Raw genomic sequence first — 27,190 nt, 5'->3', positions numbered from 1 at the left:
TTAAGTTGAAAAAGAAGTATTTATTATTCAAAAATTGATAACTTAACATGTAGGCAAAAGGTTTCTTTTCTCTTTTCTTTTTTACAAATAATTTACATGAAACAGCGTTGTCTTCAATTTGTCCTTTTTTTTACACTGAACAGTTTGCGAGCTGAAGTAGGTGAGCTGAATCAACAAATAAAACATACTCATTTCTATGGCAACAGGAATGGTAACCAACCTAACGAGTCGTGCTGTTTAAATATAATAATTCAAAAATGATATAAGGCAAAAATGACCCGCTGGCTCAAGCACCCATTGTAGTGTCTTTGTTCTCCAAGTAGTACCTTCTAATGAAATATATAACTAGCAGATTGGTTTCCTGAACTGATGTACAGTACAATAGTATATTATTTATGTCCTTTTTGATTTGTCAAAGTATTGCAAGTTCCCCTTTTATTCATTATTTACACGCAATTATTAAAACAAAACAAAAAAGAAAAGAGAAAAATCTTAAATTACTTCTATTAACATTGGATTAAGTGCTAGCTGGAACTTTTGGCTTCAAACACAGATGGTTAATACATGTTTAGAGCTCTCTCAAATCTGTAATACCTGCCTTTTCACTGCAAAGTCATCAAGCTTTAATGTACAATAAATTATCTTTAGACAATCTACATTTACAACAAATGATAAGAAAAATATATTTTGGAAGTTTGGATTACAAGTCATGACCGGTAGTTAGTGTCAATGCACATAATCTGTGCATTCAAGATATTATGTGCCTCAAGAAATTATCTTGAGGCCACTACTATTCCTCCAACATTAGGTTCATTAGAGACACAATGGCTTCCATCAGGGGTCTTCAAAGTTTTTCAGGCCAAGGACCCCTTAGCTGAGAGAGATTAAGTAGGGACCCCCACTACTGTACATATTGTATAAAATTGTGTTGCAGATTAAACTTTTTCATAGATTTCCTAGAGACTTGTTTACTATCAATGTACAAGCGCTGTGTTGGATTCATGTTAATGTGTATTTTCAGACAATTAACCACATAAACTTGTACTTGATCTGCTCTTTTGCCCCCCTACACAAACCTCTTTGCCAAAAATAGCAGTGCGAGAGGTTGTGAACTTGTAGATCTGCTATTTTCGGTTAATGTTCCCCTCAGAATAGGGATGCTAGTGGTTAATAAAAAAAAAAGTTCCTATCACACAAAGATTTGGGGTCCCCCCTGTAGTAACTCTGAGGACCACCTAGGGGTCGCAGACCCCCTGTTGAAGACCCCTGGCTTACATTATATGACAGTTTGGAAGAAACCGAAAATGGAAAAGCATTGAGACATGAGGACCTGTCCCTTTCACTAGGAAGGTGTTCTGCCACTGTAGGCTGGCTTGGGTCATTGTGAATGGTTCACAGCGTGTAAGTGCTTGATAAAGAGGCTCAGTGCTCACTAGAGGAAGATCGATAGTTCTCCTGCCTGCCTATTATTTTGGTTGTTTTTACACAATTTTTTCCCAGATTGGATTCTGGATCCCCATCTTCAAACTCCCACTTCCTCAGCTTCAAATCACCTTTCCAGTAGCCACCTTTAATTCTAAGTCTTTCAGCAGTCAGGATTTAATTTCACAGATACAGACCATCTACACGATTGGAGTAACGGGTTCAGACTATATCTCAAATGGAGATGATACAAATAAACACAATCATAAATAAGTCATCTCATCTCTACAACATTGCCACAACTGAAGTAATATACGGCTATGCTGTACACCTTTATTCTTGAACATAATGTGAGGTAATTTCCACCATCATCCACATACATGAACAAGACAAGGGGCTTAATGTACCAACCTACTCTTTTCTTTGCCTAGTCTTGACTGCAAAGTCAGTCTTTGTTAAGACTAGTCTTTAGAGCAGACTTCACATCGGTTGCACCAACCAAACTTAAGCCTATAGTCTCAACTATGGCTGCTCTTGTTAGCGATGAGCATCCCTGTGAATGCCCACGCTAAGAAAAAGAAAGGCAATTTCACGTACATCGAGAGCCAGCACAGGAACAAGCTGCCTGCAAAACAGACAATGCTGTATTGTCGTCTAACACTAACTGCAAGTCCGGTGACAGCTCTCTCTTAAATAAGTTCACTCCTAAACTTCTCAATCAGCTTCTCATTGTTGTATATGTCCAATCGATTGCTTCTTTCCCTAATATCCTGTATAGCACTTCTGCAGCATTGCAGAACGAGCCTATACAGGAAGCGAACGGCCTTTTTGCATGTGGTTGAAGGCAAGAGGGCGGGGGGGCGGGTGGGGAGAGAGCCTGGCGACGCGAGCTATGTTAGTGCACTGAGTGGCAGTTGGGGCAAACGCAGTCCCCACAACATCATTTACGATTCTGTGCCTATCGGTACATAACTTGGACGGCGCTTAGCCGACTAGCAGACCATCGGCCGGTCGTCGCGGGCACTCGTGCCTGGAGGCGCTCGGGCGCGACTCCTCGGCCTCAAGGTCTGCTGAGTCGGCGCGCCTCCGTCATGGTCCAAAACTATACTTTATCGATGAAAAAAAGTAGTCTGCGGTTGTTTGAAAAAGTATTGTCCCAAGCGGGAGTCGAACCCAGACCCTCAGTGGAAGTGGATTCAGAGTCTAATGATTAGCGAGGTGCGCCACTGAAGTTGGGTATTCGGGCTGTATTAGAATGTGACGTCCTAACTCTTCTAATGTAGAGGAAAGAAGTCCCCGCCCGTGCGCCCGCCCAAAAGGGGAAGGCTTCCCTCAACCACATGCAAAAAGGCTGTTCGCATACAGGAAATGTCTTGCTTTTGATAACGACCATTATTTAACACATTCACTGCCATTGGCGTAGATCTACATCATTTCAAATCCAACCGTTTACTTCCATTGACGTAGATCTACATAACATTTTGAATTGAAATCACGCTAGAGGGCACTCTTCCGCAACCTATGAATGATCCATTGACTGCGAGAGAAGGAATGGGCGGATGTGACATCATCCCAAAAAGATTCACTTCCGTCCACTCCTATGTTATGAGATGTAAAAAACACATCTAGCTCAGATTTCTGCTTTTTTGTGTGAAAACTAGCCTTATTCAACAGCCGATTACAACAGAATGGACAATCGCGGTAAAATGTTTTTGTTCCGGTGGGTAGACGAGACCCTCCCCCAGACATCCTTTGTTTAAATCTGCGTCCATACCGTGGCTTCCGCGCCTCTCCGTGGGTCCTCAAAATAAGGTAAAAACGCTGGCAGCAGCGAATTGATTAATTAATGAATTAATACCTGGCAGTGATTGTGTTAAATGGTTCATTTGATTAGAGAGAAAATAGTTACGATTCAACAGCGTGAATAGTAAAACAAACAATAAATACACATTAAGTGGGCCAAGATCAAGATCAGACTAGATGGCCACACAAAGTTAGGACTGAGACCTTGTGTACCGGTAACTAAAGTCAATTACATTATTGGCGACACAATGCAACCCAAAACTGATTCAGAATCTGATGTGTGCTTTGTCAACCGTGGTAACATGAGCCAATTTCTTCATTAAATTAATCCAATTGATGATTCATTTAGATGAGTGCTGAATAAAATGCTGCTGAATAAAATGATGTCCTGTTTACTCCACATGATAAAGACTGTTTCTGACATGCACAACAGTTTTATCAGAATATAATACTCCTGCAGTTATGTTAATAAACATAACTGACACACGGGAGAAGGCGAGTCCAGGGTTAACTTGACTGCAAGTGCCAGATCCAAACATCACCTTTTGTAGGTGGGATTTGCCATTCCAAATCAACCATGATAGTATGAAACGATTTTGACTTTACACTTGCTCCTGACTAGACATATTTGTATGTCCAGTTCTCCAGTATTAGCAAGAAGAAGGCTTTATCCTGAATGGTGAAACCGGCACAACTACTGTATCAGTCAGCCCTGTTGGTGCAATCACCCCTGGGGATCAGTACAGGAGGAACTACTCATTAAAATCATCAACAGGTTAATTTATCGTCCATTTCATTCCAATTAATTTTGTCAGAGATAATTTAACTGAGGATTTCAATGTGTATGAAAGTAAACAGCTTCAAAGAAGCAAAACGACTGATATTCAAGCTGCTTTTGAACTAAGAACAGGTGTCACTTTGATCCCTGAGGCATTTCTTTCATCTCCCTGGTGTCTCTTCTGTGTCGTTGAACATCAGTTGCACGTTGTCATTTCAGCGTTTTTCTCTGTTCTTTCCAACATGAAAATAATGTTTTATCTGTACCTTGGACAGCTCTGAGGAGAGCTCAGCAAAGCTGAAGGAAGCTGTAAAACGAGTGTTTTCTGATGGAATTCGGTGGTAAACACAGAAGTTGGCGAACAGGTAGGTTAAGTGATCATTTTTGGTTAAAACAAAACGTTTTTTGTTAAAAAGTTAAAGCACTATATTCTGATAGTAATCATTGCTATAGAGTGTTTGTTCAGCTTCAGTAACAGGAGTCTAGGTGACAAACTTTCAGCCAATCAGGAGAGAGTACCAGTTTATCAGCTTCAATTTTATAGTGTTCCAGTTAAACATTTGTCTGCTCATTTCTTAGTGTCATCACTTCCAATTTCCCTTGTTTAAATCTGTATCCTGACTGAGTTCTCTATCCTGATTGGATAAAATTGGTATCCCGACCTGAAAATACATTTTGTTCTGTCTAATAAAGAGCTGGAGAGACATGGAGACTCCTGTTACTGAACAAACACTCTATAACAACGAGTACTATCAGAATATAGAGCATTTTAACACTTATTTTAACCAACGAAAATCACTTAGCCTACCATACCTTTAACGTCGTTGCAAAGTTCTGAAGAGGTTTTGGGGAGGAAGCCCTTAATCGTCGGGGATACTTTGCAGGTAGGTGAGGATGTGCTGGATCTTGACCAGGCGCTCTCGGAGGGACGTCATGGAGAGGACAGACAGCTGGTAGCGTGGGTCAATAGGCAGGACGGCGAGGAGCCACCAGCAGCATGCTGGGCCATTAGGAGTCGCCTGGAGGAGAGGAAGAACAGTATGAGATGGAAGGACGGTTACACAGCTCAGGTCTTTTACCCCCACACACTGCCCGTAACCTAGGTGTAATTTTTGACCCAGCCATTTCATTTCACACACAAGTCACAAGAGTAGTCCAGTCCTGCTACTACCAGATTAGGAACATTGCCAAGATAAAACCATTCATATCCACTGCAGACCTGGAAACTGTCATACATGCCTTTATTTCATCCCGCTTAGACTACTGTAACTCCCTCTACTCAGGTATCAATAAAAAAGCAATATCCCGTCTCCAGATGGTGCAAAACTCTGCTGCAAGGTGACTCACCAACACAAAGAAAAGAGACCATATCACACCCATCCTGGCTGCCCTACATTGGATGCCCGTGAGCTACAGAATAGATTTTAAGATTTTATTGATCACTTTTAAAGCCCTACATGGACTGGCCCCCTGTTACATTGTGGACATGCTAAAACCTCATGAGCCAGTTCGCCAGCTTAGATCCTCGGATTGGGCCCTCCTGGATCCTCCCACAACACACTTTGTCACACGGGGGGACCGGGCTTTTTCAGTGTCCTCTTTTAAATCGCTTTTGAAAACACATCTGTATATAAAGTGTTTTTTCCTAAGGATTGTTTTATGGACTGACTTTAAATGCTGTTTTTTACGTTTTTGTTGATGTTTTCTTATGTTTTCTTATTTTATTCTTTCTCTTGCTGATGTTTGCGGTTTTTAATCATGTATGTAAAGCACTTTGTAACCTTGTTTGGAAAAGCGCTATACAAATAAAATTCATTCATTCATTCATTCATTAAGACCGGGGAACGCATCTGTCATTTATCCTTTTGCTATTCAAAAATAGCAGATATACAAGCTCATAGCGTTATGTGCCGCGATATGAGCTTGTAGATCTGCTATTTTTTTAAAGTCTTGAATTTTTTTGCAAATCTTTGAATATATATTATTTTTAAGCAATTTTTACTGATATTATAGCAACATAAGTTGCACCGAGTGCCGCGCTATGAGCTTGTATATCTACTATTTTTGAATAGCCAAAGAAATCTAAAAATGACAGATTCTTTCCTGGTCTAAAGGGGTTAAAGCTGTACAATGTCTATCTCTCAAGACGGATTCAGAGCTTCGCAGCTGAATCTGTCGGCAACTCTCATGACAACGTGTAGAGTTGTTATTAGGAATGAAAACAAAGGAGCAGCACCGGAAGAGGGGGGCTGAAGGAGAGTGAACGGGCCGACATCCGGTCTCTACACAGAGAATTGGGCGGTGCCCACAGAGGCAATTTCTTTGCTGATGGGTTCCTTCCCAGATTGCCTTTTTAGTGATTACCATGTAATGAGTGTGCTAATACAACGTAACATCCTGTGTCTGGTTTGACAAGACTTGTTGACAGGTTGTACTGCCTGCAGGTCAAAATTATATTTCTCCCCTGAGCAAGTAGGCAGACTATTAGCTCAGTGGTTAAAATTTTAGCAATTGCGTAGGAGACCCGATTCAAATTCGGGGAAGAACAGGACAGTTACGGAGGGTTAGCCTCGCGTGGCCAGACAATATCACACGACACACTGCGTGGATATTAGTCTGGTCCCTATCAACGATAGATTTTTTTCCAAGGGGCGGTTACAAAAAGATCCAAACGGACTCTATTGGTTAGACCTAAACCAATCAGAGCAGTGCTTCCTTGTTCACGAACTAATCAGAGCAGTGCTTCCTTGTACGTCATTGCTCCAAATAAGGTGATAAGCCCGCCCACATTTGGATACTGGGCCCTGGTTGGCTCCACACCACTGCGGAGGGAGAGAAATGGAATCTCTATGGAGGGGGGCCAGACCTAATCTGTCGAGGGCTAAAGTGCGATGCGATTTTGCAAAGGCAGATTCGGCTGGAACCAGGCTAACGGAGGGTAGCTTTAACGGAGATTTTAAATGTTTCTTCTTCACAGTAAAGTCCTCAGTGTTGATTGAACTCTGTGACTGTGGACCCTTATGGGTCCATTTGGTCCCATTTTGCACACTCTCAAGAGTTACAAATTAATACATTAACATTGACAATTTTACTGTGTATGATGTTTGATGCACTATTGTAAAAATCATTATTCTATCCACTGATTTATTGTAAAAAATAAATATAAATGTAAAACATACAAACAGACTTGAAACTAAACTATATTTAACACACACAACATGTTTGCTAAAGTTAAGCAGATTGAGTATTGCTAAAGTTAAGCAGATTGAGTAATACATTGGTATTATTCTCTGGCATACAGTATATACAGCAGAAGAATGTACAGTATAGGGTGAGAACCACTTTTAAAACCTGTGAGCTAAAAGTGTAACTAATCTGCATGGTTTTGCCTGAAAACATGCATCCACTATAGAAATTAAAAACACCATGCCTCCGGACATAAAAGTATATATTTATTTAAGTATCAAAACTATCAATATCATTAAGCGCTGGGGCAAGCATTAATCAATATCAATAATGGCATAGCAATTAAAGGACCACTTCACTTATTTTCAACCTATCTTCATATAATTGGTCCTCACTAATGCCCATTATACAACAGGTAGTTCCGACCAAGCAATCTGATTGGCTGAAATAGCTATCTAGCCGTGCTTCAAACCAGCATCATAGCACGGGCCTAATCACATTAATAAATCACTCCGCACTGCAGTCCGCACCTGATTAGACCATATATGGCACAGCTGTGCTGTGAAGTCACGCTGTCCCACGGTAGGAACGTTTTAGCTCGCGACTCAAAAGAGAAATTAGACCTTTGCCCGGGACCCTAACAAGTTAAAATAGCTACAAGCTCTACAAGCTCACAACGCAGCGTTGTGAGCTCGTAGATCTGCTATTTTACTTCTTAAACATATTTTTTATTTATTTAAGGAAAGTATTTGATTTTCAGATTTTATTTCTGAAATACTTTTATATACTATTTTTAACTTTTTTTTAATTTATATATATATATATATATATATATATATATATATATATATATATATATATATATATATATATATATATATATATATATCTTTTTAACCGATTGACTGCCAGAATTATTTCAGATTTTTAGCTGTTGCCTGCCAGAGATTTTTCATTGAAAAAAAAAAAGTACTCAGGAGCCGAGATACAGAATTTTTAAGTTTTAAGTTAACAAGGAAGTGGATAGGAGTCTAGATCTTCAAAAAATCATATCTCCTTGGTCTTTGGGTCAAATTTCTTTTTTAAATTATTTTTTTTCTTCTAAAACCGCATATATGCGTTATTGGCAGGCAAGTGATGGATTATAAAGAACGCATATATGCGTTATTGGCAGGCAAAGTAATATAGGAACAAAAAAAAAGGGAATACCGGTATTTACTCGCGACCCACAAAAATCGGTCCGCGACCCACAAATGGGTCCTGACCCACTGTTTGGGAAACAGTGGCATAGACCAACCTAAATGAGTTGGAGCAATGCGCGTCAGTGACACTTTCAGTGTGGCATGGCATGGTGTTTACATTCACAATGGCCAGTGCCTTGCCTCTTTTGTATGTGTATGTACATAGATGCATTGCATTTGTGTATGAACGCTTGTGTGCTGTGTTGTGGTTTGGGTTTCTTATTATGACACAGTCGTGACGCAACATGGTCAGGGAGATTAGCTAAGTAGCGCACACATAATGGTCTTTAACCTACATTGCCAATATATGCCACCCACTGACTGGCCTCTCTATTCCACAGTGCTGGAGGGAAGCTGTAATCCCTTTAGACAACTGGATTAGTACTGCTGCTTCCTGTGGGGAAGCAGCATGACAACACTGAGGGATGCCTTCGCAAAACAGTGTCTCCTCACAGTGGCCGTAAAGCTGCTATCCGTAAGATTTTATGTCTCAGTATTTCTACTGCTGAACCAAGATGCTGAGGCCGCCTGGAAAGGGGAGAGAAAGTTACGCTTTGAGCTTCATATAATACTTCTTGTTAACCAGCGGTGGTCCTACCTGACCACAGGGTCTAAATGTCTAGAAGAGCTGGGAGAACACGTCAAAACCACCACAGTTGACTTAGTCGTATAGTTTTAACAGTCTATTCCATCCCCGGGGTCAGGTGAACTGGTCTTAGCAAAGACTGATGGAACTTGAAGGATAGACGGTGTCCAGTGTGTACCTGAATGTCGTCTTCTCTCTCTGGCATGGGTCCAAAGTGCTGCAGGATCTGGTTGTGGAAGCGGAGCTTGAGGTTCTGGAACCAGGTGCGGGCCTGCTCATACACCGCGTCATGCAGCTCCTGCAGTGCCAACAGCTCCTCCTCATCCTCCACCTGATCGGGCCCGTCAACATCATTTCACACAATTACTATCAGAATGATTTCTCGGATCTAGGTCAGTGGTTCTCAAACCTTTTAATTTCAAAGGCCCCAGTAACTCTGAGAATGTACGAATCTGGTCCACTCTCATAGTTACAAACCTGTGAGGGTCCATTTGGAACCCCCCCAAAGAACCCTGACGACCCCACTTTGAGTTATAAATCAGGCTACTTAATCACACGACGGTGTCCCGCTAAGTAATATGCACAATAAGCCATAGAAACATAGAAGAATGAACTTGAGAGAAAGAAGACCATGCAATTAACAAATGAGCATTTTAAACCCTCACTAACCCTAACCTCAGTAAAACAACGCCTAAGCCTATCCTCAAGAAACACTACGTGTAAACCCAAGAATGCCAAATCATGATCACCTCAATACATTGTCGCGGACAGGGATCGAACCAGCGATCTACGGACTCCAAGGCTGCCTCTCTTCTCATTGAGCTAGATATATGGCCTCCCTGGTAGTGTCTGTTGATATTTATAAGTATTTCCGTCCATTATGAACCAAGCCTCTGTGTCCCGAACTACTCTAGATCACTGGTTCACAAACCATTTACCAATAAAGGCATTTTTGTGTCTCCTCGGAACGAAAACTAGTGAAAGTAGCCGATCTACAAGCTCACAAAACGTTGCTATCTGAAAAGTGATTTGTATTGTGAGATTGTAGATCAGCTATTTTCACAATGAAGTTTGTCATACATTGCAAAAACATACTCTCTCCAAGAAGCATTTCATGTTACCTTTAACAGTTGCACATGCATTAATTGATACAATCATGTTTTGTGCGATACAATTGAAAAGTAGCCAGCAAGCGATGAGGCTTGAACCGGCGACCCTGCGATCCAGAGGCTGATGCTGAAGCGAGACGCCATTGGACCAACAGACCAGAACCAGTGAAAAAAGAATTCACACTAACACTAACACTAAGATCACTCGTTCACAAACCATTTACCAATAGAGAAATTGTATGTCTCCTCGAAACCGAAACCAGTGAAAGCAGCCGATCTACAAGCTCACAAAACGTTGCTATCTGAAAAGTTGTGAGATTGTAGGTCGGCTATTTTCAGAATGAAGTACGTCATACATTGCAAAAACATACCCTCTCAAATAAGCATTTCATGTTATCTTTACCGTTTGCACATGTATTCATTGATAAGTCATGTTTTTTGCAATTCAACTTAAATGAGTGTGCATCAAGTGAGGCTTGAACCGGCAACCTTGCGGTCGTGAGGCACTTGCTTAAGGGAGAGGCCATTGGACCAACAGACAAGACCTGTGAAAAAAGAGATCACACTGATGATACAGTTTCACGCAAATAGCTGAAAGATCCTGGGTTTAAGTATTTTTCAAACTGCTCAAAACAATCTAAGGGCGGAGCTTACTGGTCAACGTGATAGATGTGTTCCTCATGAGTCAAGGCACATGTGTAAGCAGGTTTAATGGCTGTCGGCCAAACGAAGTAACCAATTGGAGTAAGATTGGTTTCAGTGATATTTGGAATGACCCTTAACATTACCGCAAAGTTTCAAAGAAATGTGAGTCTGCATGTATGTGTTAGGGGCAGATGAATAATTGTCATAAAACTGCAATATTCATTGGCTCATTAAAGCTTAATTAATTTTTCCGCTGCATCAGTTTGTCGGCATAGGTTCAAAGTTCATGTGTAAAAAGTTTTGTGCAGATTACTCAAAAATCCCCTGTTTTTCATATAATTCAAAATGGTGGGAGATCTAAAGGTCAGAGGTCAAAAGCCAGAGTTTGAAAGTTGTTCATCATGAGTAGACGCATATGTGTATTGAAGTTTCATGGCTGTAGGTCAAACAGGGCATGAGTTGTACCTGTTCAAAGTTGGCATTTTCAATTGAGTGCTATAGCGCCACCTTTTGACAAAAGATTGTGAGATTAATGTTTTGATAGTTTTTCATGACCATCTATCATATGGCCGAGTTTCGTAAAAAGCGTATGCACGGTTCAGCCAGAACTGGCAAAAACGGCAGAAGAAGAAGAAGAAGAAGAAGAAGAAGAAAAATACTGCCAATATCAAAACGGAGCCATGCTGGCAGCCTGGCCCCGTAATTAAATCTTTAATCGCAATTATTTGAGTGACAATTAATCGTCAACTTAAATTTGTAATCGTGACAGCCCTATCTACATCTGTACATCCTTACCCGGGTATCCTCCAGGTGCTGGATGTCAGCGATGCTGTAGCCATCCCTCATGCCTCGGGTCACGACCTGGAAGCGCTTCCCTCCGACAGTGTCGACTATGGATCGCCCATCAGGGAGGAAGTGCACTGACCGAATGATTAACATACAGCCGTTATCCACAAACCTGGAAACAGAGATCCAATGGTTCAGTTAGACCACTGTGGAGATAGTTTGTTTCACTGGCACTGAGATTTATGATATTAATAAGAGACATTTTGCATGACTCATTAGCTGGATAATTCAACATGTGGCACAATTAAGAGGATCTCCCAACCTTTGGTGAGGAAGACTGTGTGTGTGTGTGTGTGTGTGTGTGTGTGTGTGTGTGTGTGTGTGTGTGTGTGTGTGTGTGTGTGTGTGTGTGTGTGTGTGTGTGTGTGTACACACATAATGGCCAGGTTTCCCAAACGACTTTGAGCTCAGACGCAGCCTAGAAGCTGCGTGAGAGCCTCCACGCACATGCGCAGTAGCAACCCCGCCACGATCTATCTTCATTAGTGGCAGCTGTGTGTGCTCTACGTGGCATCTAAACTGGCTTCAGGAGGCACCACCGTCGTAGGTTCTCATTACGTGTGTGCTAAAACTACATTCGCGAGACAGCATAGACGTAAAGACCTCCTGGACGAAGTCTACGTAAAGCCGACGTAAACTACGTAGTGCTGTCTGCCGCTACACTGCAGTTTAAACACCCTTTGCGAAAGTGAAATGGATCATAAAAATACCAGAGCCAACTGTCAGATGTCCTGAAGCAGTCCACTCCAAATACAACTTTTGAATAATATATTTATGAATGAAATTACAGTGGTGAGTTGACATCTGCAAGTTAAATAAAACACTAAAGTGTCCCCATTATGCAAGTAAATTAAATATACTTAAAATACCAAAAGTAAAGGTATGCAGAATGTCCCATTTCCCAAATTTAATATGTATTAAAATCTTTTGAAAATAGCAGATCTACAAGCTTGTGAAGCGTTGTGAGCTTGTAGATCTGCTAGTTTCAAAAGATTTTTTAAGCGCAACAGCTGTCACTTTGTGAGAGGAACTGGGGACTTTCATCATAACGTTTAACTATAAAACTTCGAAATTTAGGAAACATGTTTAGCTCAGCATCATTTATATACCTTTAGTTAACTTGCCATATGCTTAATATTTTTATCAGACGATCGGATCATCCGTGAGAGTACAATTTGTAAACTTCGGGTTCATGCATAAAGGACTAAGCAGCGCAGCCCTGGTTCAGAGCGCGTTAGTGTGTTCCCTCTAACGCCCTGGAAGACCCCTCGCTCTGCGATTGTACAAGGAATTCCGCTGCCCTGCGAGTGCTCAAGAGTAGTAAAAATAAACAAAACCATTTCGCTACTCACCAAAGCAAAGGCTGTTTTGTGTTGTTGAAAGTCTATTCTCGGAGGTGGGAAGCCTCTCAGCACCCCAACTACTCTGTAAAATACACTTTTTGGGCAGCAAATAAAATATGTCAGCGAGACGGAAATTATTTTTATTTACTCCACAGTGCCCTCTACAGATCTGTAGGATTGAACTTACCATTAACCAAAATCTGTAGAGGGCACTGTGGAGTAAATAAAAATAATTTCCGTCTCGCTGACATATTTTATTTTCTGCCCAAAAAGTGTATTTTACAGAGTAGGTGGGGTGCTGAGAGGCTTCCCACCTCCGAGAATAGACTTTCAACAACACAAAACGAGAAAGGGCGTGCAAAAGACCTGGCTATCGAGCTCAGGCTTATTAGCATGACTGGTAACGTGTCGTGCTGGCGAGTGGGAGTTTCGGGTTCAATCCCAGCTCACTGCTTCCCTAAATATGCATGGATCCGGTGTTTATAAATTCTAGTAAATTCCGATCATCTCATAAGAGGTGACAGAGCCAACTGTCAGATGTCCTGAAGCAGTCCACTCTAAATACAACGTTTGAATATGTTTATGCATTAAATTACATCTACAAGCTTAAGAGGCGTTGTGAGCTTGTAGATCTGCTATTTTAAAAATATATTTATACATATTAAACTTGGGAAATGGGACATTCTGCGTCCTTTTTAAAATATATATATTTAGGGGCTTTTTTGCCTCTATTTGGACAGGACAATAGACGGACAGTAAAAGGGGAGAGAGACACAGTAAAGGTCGTCGGTACTAGGAGTCGAACCCGCGACAGCTATCATGCTGGATTCCCAAATTGTGTGATATACGCCTAGACCGCTAGGCTAGTGGACGAACCATATAGAAAGCCGTTACTTTTGGTAGTTTAATTTTTTTTCATATACATTTATATCTTGCAGACGTCAGCTGTGACTTTGTGAGGGGAACTGGGGTCTTACGTCCTTTAGTTAACTTGGCTTGCTTAATATTTTTATCAGATGAGAGATCATTCGTGAGAGTACAGTACAATTTGTAAACTTCGGGTTCATGCATAGAGGACGCTCACCCTACCCAAAAAAAAAAGATCTGCAAGCTGTCGTTACGCACCGGCCCGGCCGCAATATATATATATATATATATATATATATATATATATATATATATATATATATATATATATATATATATATATATATATATATATATATATATGTATATATGTGTATATATATATATATACATACATATACATATACATAAATTAAATGTGTGTGTGTGTGTGTGTGTGTGTGTGTGTGTGTGTGTGTGTGTGTGTGTGTGTGTGTGTGTGTGTGTGTGTGTGTGTGTGTGTGTGTGTGTTCGGTCGGTCTTTTCATAGATCTATTTCGCTACGGGGTGTTACTACCGCCCCAGGGCGCTAGTAACAAAATGCTTCGTAGGAGAGCACTGCAGGGCTACGCCTCTCGCAGAAGTAGGAGGAGAGTAGGATACGCCATTCTGTCTCCCAAATGTAGTTTTAGCAGAAACGTAACGCCATGGACGTGGGAAGCGATTGCACGTTGGGCAGAACCAGCTGCTACTAATGAGGGTAGAGCGTTGGTTTCGCCGGGTCCCAGGCTCTTACGCAGGCTGCGTAGGCAGCGCATGAGCTGAAATCTACGTGGCTGCTATGGTACTGCGCAGATTGTGTGGACACACGTAAGACCCGTCGTAGAACCTGCGCAGATGCTCAACGCAGCATCTCTACGAATCTCGTTGGGAAACGCGGCCAATAAGTCTTAATTATGGTACTTGTGGGTTCCATGACAATACTAAATGGTTCAAAGTTTAAGAAGTAATTTTACAGTCAAATGCTGCCAGCTATAAAGGTCACACAAAAGTTCACATGCAATCTAAATAAATAATGTGTTGTCATTGTGATTCAGTGCAAAAACGGGACAGCAATAAATAACTCGGGGAAACTTGGGGACATTACATCGTACTTTTTCTAATGTTTGTCCAAAGCTTTCACAGAGTAGTTCAGCTCACCACAATACCTAACATATTGATTCTGAAATCCCGTTAGGTATGATTGCCACAGTTAAGCTCTTTCTCACTTTATCTCGTTCTAGCAGAGGGTAACCCATTTTTTAAATGAATTCTCCTGGACAAAAAAAAGGCATCGGTGCAGAACAGAAAAGTGCTGTGTGTGCGTGCGTGCGTACGTACCCTTTCTCTGTATCGCTGATACACATCCCAAACTGCCGTGTGCCTGTGTCCATGCACCGGCGAATCATCAGGCGGTAGCGCGGCTCAAAGACGTGCAGTGGGCAAGGCACTGTGGGGTACGCCATGGTACACACAAAGATAGGCACATTCTTCGTCAAACTATATCAAGTGAGGAGCAGAGACGGAGAGAGATGTTAGGTTTGACCCTTTCAAGCAGAAATGTAAAAGAAAAAATAATTGCTAAATTAAAATTCGATTTTAACCCATTAAAACCGGGAAAGCGTCCTTGTCATTTTAGATTTTAGCGCACAGCTCACAGCACGCCACTTCATGCCGCGCTGCAAGTTTGTACATCTGCTATTTTTGAGCATTTTTGAAAAATTTGAGAAGTACTGATTTAGAAGGCATTTGTAGAATCAGCCTCAGGTCTTAATGGGTTAATCGGAGAGTGAGAGTGAGAGAGAGAGAGACAGATACAGAGAGAGAGAAAGAGACAATAAGATCACTCACTCTGAAAGCTCCTGTTTCTCTTCCTGGTGAATCTTAGTCCTCTGTTCGTGCTCCTGCCTTAAATATTGCTTGATAAGCTTATCCAGGATATGTGTCACCACGTACTTCCTGGATGCTAGATACTATAGAGAACAAGATGCAGATATAGAAGAACTCAGCATCAGTTTAACCAACACAACTCACTACACACAGTATTCTGAGGAAAACTTACAGGTGTTTCCAGGTCTAAATAAAATGGGTTAGGAACAATGACAATTTGGATTTCATGATAGCAAACTCCGGTCTCTTACTTCTTTGAGGGTGTCTTTGCAGAGGGGACATTGCTGTGTGTGGTCCAAGCAGCGTTCAAGACAGCTCTTGCAGAAGGTGTGGCCACATGGCGTCGTCACTGGCTCATAGAACAACCTGCAATGTTGAGAAAGTCACTACCATAAGCCGGTATTTTTTTTTGCTTTGCTTTTGAACAGCTGTTAATTATAAGTTTCATTTTCTCCCCGATTTTGTCATTTTCAATTCCCCCCATGTGCACCTGTTTGCTCCCAGTGTACAAACAGAAGGACAATCAGTATAGAAAGGGCTGTAGGCAGTAATACAAACTTACCCCAGGAAGATACTGGAGCATTTAAATGAAAACTAACGTCTCTGGCTCTGATAAAGACATTTAAGACAGGTGGTATCAAAATTGCCTGTGTGCCCCAGGTTCTTCCTATGTCAGGTTTATTATACTGCCCAGAATCTGCCCAGAATCTGCCCAGAACCCTTTCAATACAGACATTTAACCACATGAACTGTAGCTTCCTTATTCTGGGGTGAACATTCGGTGAAAAATTATGATTACAAAGCGTCGCAATGCAACACGTGAACTTGTAGATCTGTTTATTTTGGCAAACAGGTTTGCTGGAGAGTGGATGGAAAAAGAGGGGGGCATAGTATAGATCCCTGGGGGACTCCGGTCAACTAAGTACATAGGGTTTAAGTGGTTAAACATCAATTTAAAGTGAGCGAGTACACGTGTTCCTACCTCATGCAGAGGGAGCACTCCAAATCATTGGCATCCAACAAGTCCTGGGGAACTGCTCTACAAGCTTTGGCTACTGCAGCAGCTTGGAACGAGACACCAACTACACCGGAGGTCAAACAGGGAGGTGAGGGGACAACGGGTGCAGAAAATTTAGCATCATAGACAGACGTAAGCAGAAGCTTCAAGGTTTTGTTAAAGCTCTATCCTTTGCTACGGTTGTGATGACAAAGGAAAAAAGGGTCACCATCTCTAGGCAACAGCACAATTTATTTAGGTTGTTTAGGTTTGAGAACCGCTGGACTAACAAAGCGCAGCAGAACTGAGGTGGCTTATAGGGCATAGCAGTTTCGGCCACTTCCTGGTTCCACTTCAAAATACTCAATGCATTTTTCCCATTGACATTTCCAAAAATATTTATATCAATTAATTTAAGCCTAGAATCAAGCCATCCAGGGTCCTGGTGAATCATGACCATTAAACATTTCTTTCTGTGATTTTTTTTATTTTATATTTAATTATATGATATACTATATTTAATAAATACCCTTTGTTTTGCCGTTTTCAAAAAAGTTTTTTCACAGAATCAAACGTTTTATGGTCATTATTCACCAGGACCCTGGATGGCTTGATTCTAGGCTTAAAATGATTGATATAAATATTTTTGGAAATGTCAATGGGAAAAATGCATTGAGTATTTTTAAGTGGAACCAGGAAGTGGCCGCAACTGCTATGCCCTATACCGGTCAGCATGTCATGGGTGAAGACTTACCTCCTTGCTTTTTTTTGCTGCCTCCACTATTCACAACATAGGGTCCCGAGTCTGACACAGACAGCTTCCTCTTCAGCAGACTCCCCTTGTCCTGATCCCCAAGCTGAGGGGCGGAGCAGACTCTCTTTAGTCCCTCCTCCCCAGAGCTGAAGCCATGGGTTCGTAGAGAATGAGCTCGGCTCAGCGCCGGACGCTCCAAGCTCTCAGACCGTCCAGATCTCTGAGAAAACAAGAAATGGAGAGAAAGAAAGATGGTTGATTTATTAATTATCACACTATTATAAACACACGGTAGCAATAATTGCATTGAGCTTTCATTTTAATTTGCTTTACTTAGACAGGACAGTAGAGACAGGAAGCCACGGGTAGAGAGGGCGGAGAGTTGAGTTGAGTTGAGTTGAGTTTAACACTCGCTTTAGGGTCCAGTCTCAGTAGACCTACCTTGTGGTTGTCAGGATAGTTGTGTGCTGAAGCAGCACGCACTTGGTGCTGGTGTTGGACTGAGCTCTGTTGCTGAGGCTGGTTCTCAGCCTGGGCATCAACCACAAGGGTTTTACTCCGCAGGTGAGGAGAGGTGCTCTGTGCCGTTTCCCTCAGGCCAACTTTGACATTCTCCCCCGCAGGAGACAGCAGGTCAAACAGTATCTGTTAAAGAACACTTTGTTAGATATATATTCCAGTGCAGGGGGCAATCCCCAAATGTCTTATTTACAGGTCACAGTCATCAGAGAGAAATTCTAGTCAGAAAGTCTATCTTGGATTATTCAGCGAACCTTTCTAACTGCTAGAAAGAATATACACCCCCTAAAAGGCACACTGATTAATGTATACATGTCACAACAACACAAGTAGAGGCTAAGCAGCATTAGTAAGTATAAAGATGTTGTTGTGAACGAATCACAATATTATACCAGAGTTAACAGTGTGGAAGGTACATACTGCCGATTGAACAGAGATCTTCAGTGTTTCACTTATGTAACATTTGAACATGTACTGTACATAATTGCCTTACAAATGGGATTAATGCCACTGCGAGCAGAGTCACAAGATCCACTAGCAGTTTCTGGTTAAGATGACATTAATGCTGATCTGAAACATTTACCTAGCTAACATGCAACCAGAGAAGAAAACTTGCCAATACAACATGTTATTCGATGTGATATCAAAAGATATTACATTTTTTCACCGTATCTTTCAACAGTGCAAGAACAAATAATTAGGAAAATCATCTCCTTTCTATTTTTCATTAAATAAACATACAGTACACTATATACACAGACACTCTCACTGGAGATATTGGCACCATTTATTTTTGATATTTAGTTCTTCATTATCACTGGTTTGTCTTACTCGTGCGTTCATGAAACATGTTCTACAAGTAAAGGAAAATATAATTTGCACACAAGTGCAGCACTCCAACGTAATACAACACAACTGCTATGTCATCACTTAAACTATTACATTTAGTTGTAAGGCCAGAATGAGATCAGGCCTCGTGCCATCCTCTAGTGGCCATCCTATAGAGCAGGACAGATTCAATTCCTTTGCACATGCCAACTGTGACGACAGGCAATCGGTTCCCTTTCTGGGTACACAGCAGCAGTCTTGTATGGTTCATGTTCAAGAACCAACAGAGAGGCACTTCAAAGACTCCTGGCATCGTATCAAATGGATTCAAAAAGCTCAGGTGAACTAAATAACTTCTGTGCAGCAGTGCGTCAGTGTTATGCAGATAGCACTTATCCACATAATAGGTTAATTACACTTTGCTTACAGGTACAGGAAGCTCATTCTTCCACAGTACCTGAATAAGATTCTTTAAGCTTGCTCCCCACCAAACAGACTAGTACAGACTGGCAGTCGATTAGTTGGTTGAAAGGTGTGAAACAAAGTGGCTGAATGCACCTGAGAGCCGACACCGACAGACGACTACAGTACTGTGGTGCTAAAAATAGCCTATGGCTTGATGTCATTTTTCAACAACAAACACATGAACATGTGCATAGCATACATAAATAATTTGAGAAATTATATAGATAACTACTGCACTGCAGGGTGCTTAGGGCAAACACCAGCTGACAGCTGTTGTTTGAATGAGACGAGCCACATGCACGAGCGCGTGCACTGTCCCACGCTTTATGCCTGCATTTAGCCATGGATATGCACTGTATTCAGGTCCCCGGCCCGCTACCCCTCCTAGCAGCCAAACCAGAGAGCTCTACCTCCTCTCCGCCAGCCCGACAGCAAGCTCGGTCGGCTTTCGATGCTTCCCTACAACTTTCGACCCGCCACCACAGTGTACCCACCACACATTCAACAGCAGATTATCGGCAACAGACGCTATCCAACACTCCCCGCCGACGTTGGTGCGGTGGGGAGCTACCTTTAAACTCAACTCAGTCAAACATTAAAGAATGACATGGGCAAACCTCACTTATCATCACACCACTTCACCTATTCCTTTAACGGCTTAACCCTCTATACTTGGTAAACAAATACTTAGCTGACTGGGGTTGGCCCTGTACTTGGTCCGGTCTTTTTCCCCCCTCTATATCTTTATGCCAAAAATAGACGAGCTCACAATGCATCATCGGCTATTTTCAGCGTATGTTCCCGCAGAATAGGGATGTTAGGACATAAGTTGTTAAATTTCCTCACCATTTCAACCTGTCGTCTAGCCTGGGGGAAGTCCTTGTCTACAGCCAGGCAGTGGAGGAAGACCTGGAGAGACTCATCCACTTGGCCCATCGTCTGGAGAACAATAGCCTTCTGATACAAACCCTGAGAGTGAGAGAATACACAAAGAGAGACATAAGTATTTATTTTTTGTTTAACTGGGTAAGCTTGATCTGCATTAGCTCAAAATATATTTTCAGAGTCCATGTATATTTTCAACTATACAATATCTATACATATACATATCTATACATATCTGTGAAATATATTTAAATGAATATATGTTGGCATGGCCTTGGCAGTTCCCAACTTCCTACTCATAATAGCTGCTCCATAAACAGGTCAGATGGGTTTATCTGTCCCAGACAGTTAAGCTAACACCTGAATTTAGAGTCAAGCTGTACTTGGAGAGGATCAGACAGAAAGCCATAGATGAAATAGTTCTAGAACTGGCTTGTGCAGTTGTTTGTTCCTAATAATCTTAACCCATTAAGACCTGAGGCCGATTCTACAAATGCCTTCTAAACCAGCAGTTCTTTCAAGATCTTTCAAAAATGTACAAAAATAGCAGATGTACAAAGCTCGTAGCTCTATTTTTGAATAGCCAACACAAAATTTCTAAAATGACAAAGATGCTTTCCCGGTTTTAATGGGTTAAATAGGTCACTGTATCAAATATGTCTAAAACTTAAAACATACAAGATGGAGATTATGCAAAGTATATACCCATGAGAAATCTCAACTCCACCACTACAAAGTCATCACATCTAGGCTACAGTTGGATGTTACATTTAGGCCTGCGTTCCTGATTCCTGAAACTAGCAGCCATAATGTTCATCTTTACACAGACAGGCTATAACACCATATGTAGGCCTGACACTCTGTTGTAAGTTGTACTGTGCCTGCTAAGTCTTAGAAAAAAGAAGAAAAAAAAAGTGAGGAGTCAGCTGGACACCTAATACACCAAAAAGCCAGAATTTCCTTACAACCTTGTTGAGCAACATGTGAATTCTCACAACTGTAATCTTATGATCAATTGCTTGCACCTTAAAGTTTAAACCATAAAGGCAATGAGATGGAATGGCTCTGTTCCTGAGCAGCATAACTATAAATACTGTATCTGCTATTGTGAATGGTGGGGTACTAATACTAGACAGACTATCTACACCAAAGCTACTTGGTCTGACTTGGTCACAGGTGCGTAGTTTGAAAATCACCTGCACACTCTTGTACACTAGCTGAATATTTATTGTAGCAATGTTTCAGTCAAATACCTTGATATGCCCTAACAAGGACTTTTATACTGTGGGTGTTTTAACTCTTAAGTGAAAGAATGCCTAATGATCACAAACTGATTATGCAATGGGACTTGTCTGCAAGGACCATCTAAAATTCTAATTTCTGTGGCACTTGTGCTGTGTTGTTCTGCTTTGGGGCATCAATGCCTGCTCCAGTGACCTACCTCTGCAGACTGTCTAGACGAGAGATAAACTTCTGTGTCCTCCAGAGCCAGACGGTACTGTCTCAGAGCCATGTACGCTTCTGCGCGAGATAACCGTGCCACTGCCGCAGGCCCTGGGTCTGCTGGGAGATAGGAAGAGATGCTGAAAGTTAGACTTTTTATTCAACATTGAAAAGGAGAGAGATTTAGAACTCCTTCTGAAAACGTTTTAAGCCAGGGAGAAGATATTGTGTTTAAAATATTGTGCTTTGTTACATATCATTTGCCAGATAAATCAAGTCTTTTTGTGCTTGCAATTATTCTTGAAGAGGGGCAATCCACACCCATGATTTAACAGGCACCCACAGACAAGCTACGTAAAACCCTACTGAGTGCAGGCTGTACATGTGGCAAAGTTTGCAAGAATCAGCGTAGCCTGAAGATCCACCAGGCCAAATGAAATGTTTGACTGGGAAGCAGGTGGTGCAACGCACAGGTCCACCTGGTGAGACGGCCCGGAGGAGTCCGGCCCGGAGTCACCCCACAGTGCCCAGACCCTCCACGCTCCACAAGCCCCAGCCTATGTCAGGCATTCAGAACCTCGCCGGGTCATGTGGCCTACTGCCTGGCATTCAGAACATCGCCGGGTCAAGTGGCCTACTGCCAACAAGAAGAGACTGCATAACAGAAGAGCCATCAAAACATCACTGATGCTGCAAAGGCATAAAGATGGCTGTGGATCAAGCGGAGGGATCCGTGGACCACACAAGCTACTTAAGACACAACCCCGGCTGGGGCGCTCGAAACACCCATCGAACCCAGGATACATCACTGATGATGTGCCTAAGTTGCACCCCATATATATATATTTTACACACACACACACACACACACACACACACACACACACACACACACACACACACACACACACACACACACACACACACACACACACACACACACACACACACACACACACACACACACACACACACACACACACACACACACACACACACACTAGTTTTCCCAAGGTCATGAATTAAGACAAACACATGACATAAACTATCTAAATGTCAAAAACACTCGTTTTGCTGTAGTTATCTACAACACGAGAGATAAAACAGTGTCACCGTCTTGTCAGTCTATTTACCCGAATCAATATTATTGCAAAGGCTTTCCTCAAGGTGCCAGACGTGCCACGTTAACATTCTGGATTGCTGCAGTCATGGTCATGAAATCGACTTGACGATTGACTGACAAAATTACTTGACGACTCATTGTCATACAAATAATTGCGATTAACGATTTAATTGTGCTTTTGGCAGTGGACATTGGGACATAAATAAAAGTTACATTCTGTTTGCCTTCTAGACTTTGTAATCAAACAATTCTTTCAACGCAAGCTTGTAGATTTCCAATTTCCGCTATTTTTGGAAAATGCTTGAACATGTATGAACCTTTTTCGACATGGAAACAATTATGACGATTATACAAAATAATTGTGATCAGGCGATTATGTAATACTTGTGACAGGCCTACTCATGTCAATATGTCTGCATTACACAAGGCATGTGCATTAGAGTGCATGAAGAAGTGATGCTCTGTGAATGAACAGCATGTACTGTATCTTCACATATTCCATTTGACCTAATTCCAAAGTTGTCCTGTACCAAGATAAGAGCACATACTGTACCTATCTGTTGTATACGTGTCAGGGAGAGTGTGAAGAATTTGTGTCAGGATGATGCAGTTGAAGTGTTTGCACTTTGCGGGCTAGTCTTCCATTGCTAATCCTGTGTGGGCCGTGCCCACTCTGCCCATGTTTGGAATAAACAGGTCAAAGTCATTAAGAGACATCATTTGACACAGATGCCTAGCATAATTCCAAAAGCCAGGCTTTAGGTCCTCCTGATACATTGACAGGTGATTATTACTGTATAAATAAGTTACACTTTTAAGAAGTAGATAGATACAACAAATACCAATTCTACATTACCAACAATAAATTAGGGTCGAATTTACCTATTGAGCTGTATCTCAGCCTTTGAGCGATAAACAGCACATAACTTGTGTGTCGACAAAGACTAAACGTGCCCACCAAACTGTGGTGTACTGCACGCGACACTGCACTCACTGACCGCTCCGATGAATAAATGGGACATTCTGCAGACTACGTACTTTTACTTTTGGTACTTTTAAGTATATTTTGATGGCACTTTAGTACTTTTACTCAAGTACAGTACATTTTCAATACAGGACTTCCACTTATATCTACATTGCAGTATTGATACTTTTACTTAAGTAAAACCGGTGAGCACTTCTTCCATCACTGACAGTATGTGTGGGGAACTGTGTGCAACTAGGAGGGAAATGTGAAAAGCCTAATTTCAAATACTTTAATGCACAATATCAATGAAGTATTAGTCATCTTTTTTTTAAAGGATGAAAGGGCTACCCTCTGGTCTAGTCTACACAGAGAAGTCAAGTGCCACACCTGCTGCTCCTTACGACTATGTTATAACTGTCTGGTTTCTTCTGGAAAGATGAATCTGATGCACTTGACAAACATTACATTGTGTGCTTAGTCATCACTGCACCTCCAGCCTCCATGCCTCCATGCCTCCATGCCCTGCACGCTAGGCTGTTACAAAGGCCAGTTTGCATTTGCATGCATGAATGCATCATGTTGTGTAGACCAGGACAACCAGTCCTACACACTTGGCTTTGACCCTCACCCTGCTGGTCCAACAGACACTGTGGATATTCACACGGTGCACAGAACAGTGGATCACTAAATGTTTTAGCAAAATACTAATACATAAACCCGCTGCCTGACCCCCTAATAATAATAAGTTACAAAACATTCACTGCTAAGTGTCACGACCTGCCTTATGCAACGCGCACGTACTGCGCATGTCACGCTGCTCCCTGTTAATTTCATAATAGGGTCGCACGAGGGTTACATGACTGACAGCCAAGAGAGATCTACAGCTACAACAAGAGATTTTACATAATGTTGATCAGTAGAACTGGAACGTGAACAGTACTTTAAAGCTAAAACAACAGATCTAGCTTGTAGATCTGTTGGTTTTGACAAGTGACACACCACCATGGTACACTCACACTTACCAGATGATGCTATAACATGGGATGCTAGGGACACAGCCTTGTCAATGTGTTTTCCTCTCGAGAATTCCTCTATTTCGCTAATACATTTACATAATTCCGTCTCGCTGGGGAACCATTTGTCCAACAGTCCACACAGGACGACATTGACTCTAATAGTGTCCCCCTCGGTGGATGATGATGATGATGATGCTGCTATCTGTCCCACTGTCTCATCGCTGCACACCTTGCATCTGGACAGCATCCTCCGTTCTAAGCACCGTCTGCAGTAAGAATGTCCACATGCCACGGTCACAGGCTGGGCTAGGAAGCGATGACAACAGGGACAGTCAAACACATCATCCTCCTCACCATCACCATCCTCCTCATCCAGGGTGGTGGAGGAGAAAGCATGGCGGTGTGGAGGAACGTGATTCTGCTTCTTCTTCTTGAAGTTGTGCAGGATACAGTCCACTAAAGTGCCCAGGTGCTCCGGCCGGACGGAGCCGTACCGCATCGCCATGGAGAAGCAGTCCACGGCCTCTTTGAGGCGGTTTTCCGTCGCCAGCGCGTCCGCTTTCTGCAGTATGAGTTTATGGTGGTCAACGTCATGGTGGTGCTGGTCGTCCGGTGGTTCTCCTGCTCCCCCCCAGCAGGAGTCGGTCTCTTCCGAGTCGGTTTCGATGAAAAATCCGGCTCGTTTTTTATCCGGCGGCGCGTCCTTCGGTTCAGGTGGCGTGAGAGACATTATTATTAATGTCTGCTATATCTAGCTACTATCTCCGGTTCGCTTGTCCTCTGTGTATCCGTCTAGACATTGGTATAGATTTGTTTTATTCTGAGCGTTGACACAGCAGCCTGTAGAGAGCCTATTCCATAGGATAGACGCGGATACCCTTACCAATCCTTACATAAAAAAACATGGCGTCACGTCACATGAGCACCCGGCGCCGCGCGCTGATTGGACGAGACGCCTCGATTACAAAACGCTTGTGGATGAAAGTTTCATAACTACGGAAACGACGTAGGAGACGCGCTCATTTTACTCAAGTACTGTACTTATGTTATATGTACAATTTTGCGGTGTTTTTTTTTACTTTACTTTACTGGAGTATTTCCAATTTTCTGTTCTTTTTACTTCTACTCCACTACATCTCAAAGGCAAATATTGTACTTTTTACTCCACTACAATTATTTGAACACTAGCTTTAGTTACTAGTTACTTTGTACATTTTGATTATTATTACAAAACATACATTTACCCACTTCAGCCCTATATACACATCGGCCATTTGAAAATAGCTGATCTACAAGCTCACAATGCGTTGCACCATTGTTCTGTGCACGGCACCGTCGTACGACGAGGTATAAATAAAGGAAGCTGCACTTCCACATGGATGAAGATGGAGGGAAAGCAGGGTATGGCTGTGTAGTGTATGTAAAGAAGGAAAGGTTACATATGTAACGTTCAAGGCACACTGTAGCCGAAAGTTTGATGCGTTCAAGTGAAGTGAGACAGAGATCAGAAAAGTGTGTGACATCTCTTATTTTAATTTCCTGAACCGATTAATCTGACAAAAGTCCCAGTTAAAATATAGTATATATATAGTATATATATTTATTTTAACAAGGGTCACACTTGCAAATTTTCATGCACGCATGCAAATTTGCAATTTATGCTTAAAGGTATGGTAAGTGATTTTCTTTAGTTAAAATAAGTGTTAAATAGCTCTATATTCTGATAGTACTCTAGTACTAGATAGTATTGCTATAGAGTGTTTGTTCAGTAGAAGGCGCCTCCTTGTCTCTCCAGCTCTTTATAAAACAGAAAATGCATTTCCGTTTCAGTTTCAGTTTCATTTCCAATTTTATCCAATCAGGATAGAGAACTCAATCAGGATATAGATAAAACAAGTGAAATTGGAAGTGATAACACTAAGAAATGAGTAGGCAAAATTGGAACTGGAACACTATAAAAATGAAGCTTAAAATGGGTACTTTCTCCTGATTGGCTGAGATTTTGACACCTACCGAAAAATGTATTTTCTGTTTAAAGAGCTGGAGAGACGGGGAGACTGCTGTTACTGAACAAACACCCTATAGCAATGATTACTATCAGAATATTATTTAACCTTTAAACAAAATACTTTTTCTTTTAACCAAAAAATATCACTTACCCTACCTTTAATCAATGTAATATAACTCATACATTAATTCATCATCAACTCATCATTCATTCCTGGTCCTCACCATTAGTCCGTGACTTAAACAGGTGTAATATATCGTTAGTTAACAAAGAAAGAAAATAATAAAATAAAATAATAACTCCCCTAATCATTAGAGCCTAATGGATGCAGGGAAAGAAGGATGCATGGATTGGATTGGGGATGACAGGAGCAGAGAGGGGAGGGAGGGGAAGTGGGCGGGACTGTGTGAAGCAGATGTATTGATGAGCAGCCTGGATGATAATCAGTGGT

The 27,190-nt window shown here is 41.7% G+C and overlaps 1 protein-coding gene across 2 annotated transcripts; it reads right to left on the bottom strand.

Moving 5' to 3' along the window:
• lonrf1 (LON peptidase N-terminal domain and ring finger 1) lies at nt 1-25,609 on the bottom strand. 2 transcript variants are annotated; one of them, XM_080448350.1, is made up of 12 exons: nt 24,738-25,609; nt 21,624-21,745; nt 20,144-20,266; nt 17,927-18,130; nt 17,486-17,705; nt 16,717-16,816; nt 15,986-16,100; nt 15,696-15,817; nt 15,186-15,344; nt 11,566-11,728; nt 9,195-9,347; nt 1-5,022 (listed from the first exon to the last, which is right to left on the bottom strand). In XM_080448350.1, exons 1-12 carry the CDS (start codon nt 25,459-25,461, stop codon nt 4,864-4,866), a joined length of 2,364 nt encoding a protein of 787 aa, XP_080304476.1. In that variant the 5' UTR covers nt 25,462-25,609; the 3' UTR covers nt 1-4,863. The 2 variants fall into 2 exon arrangements, with proteins under 2 accessions (XP_080304476.1, XP_080304477.1); XM_080448351.1 differs by having other exon boundaries at nt 21,624-21,742.
• Between the last annotated feature and the right edge of the window lie 1,581 nt (nt 25,610-27,190).

Source organism: Gymnoscopelus braueri (genome assembly GCF_963280865.1).
Source record: "Gymnoscopelus braueri genome assembly, chromosome: 2".
Lineage (NCBI taxonomy): Eukaryota > Metazoa > Chordata > Actinopteri > Myctophiformes > Myctophidae > Gymnoscopelus > Gymnoscopelus braueri.
This window is presented reverse-complemented; position numbering and strand designations above follow the sequence as displayed.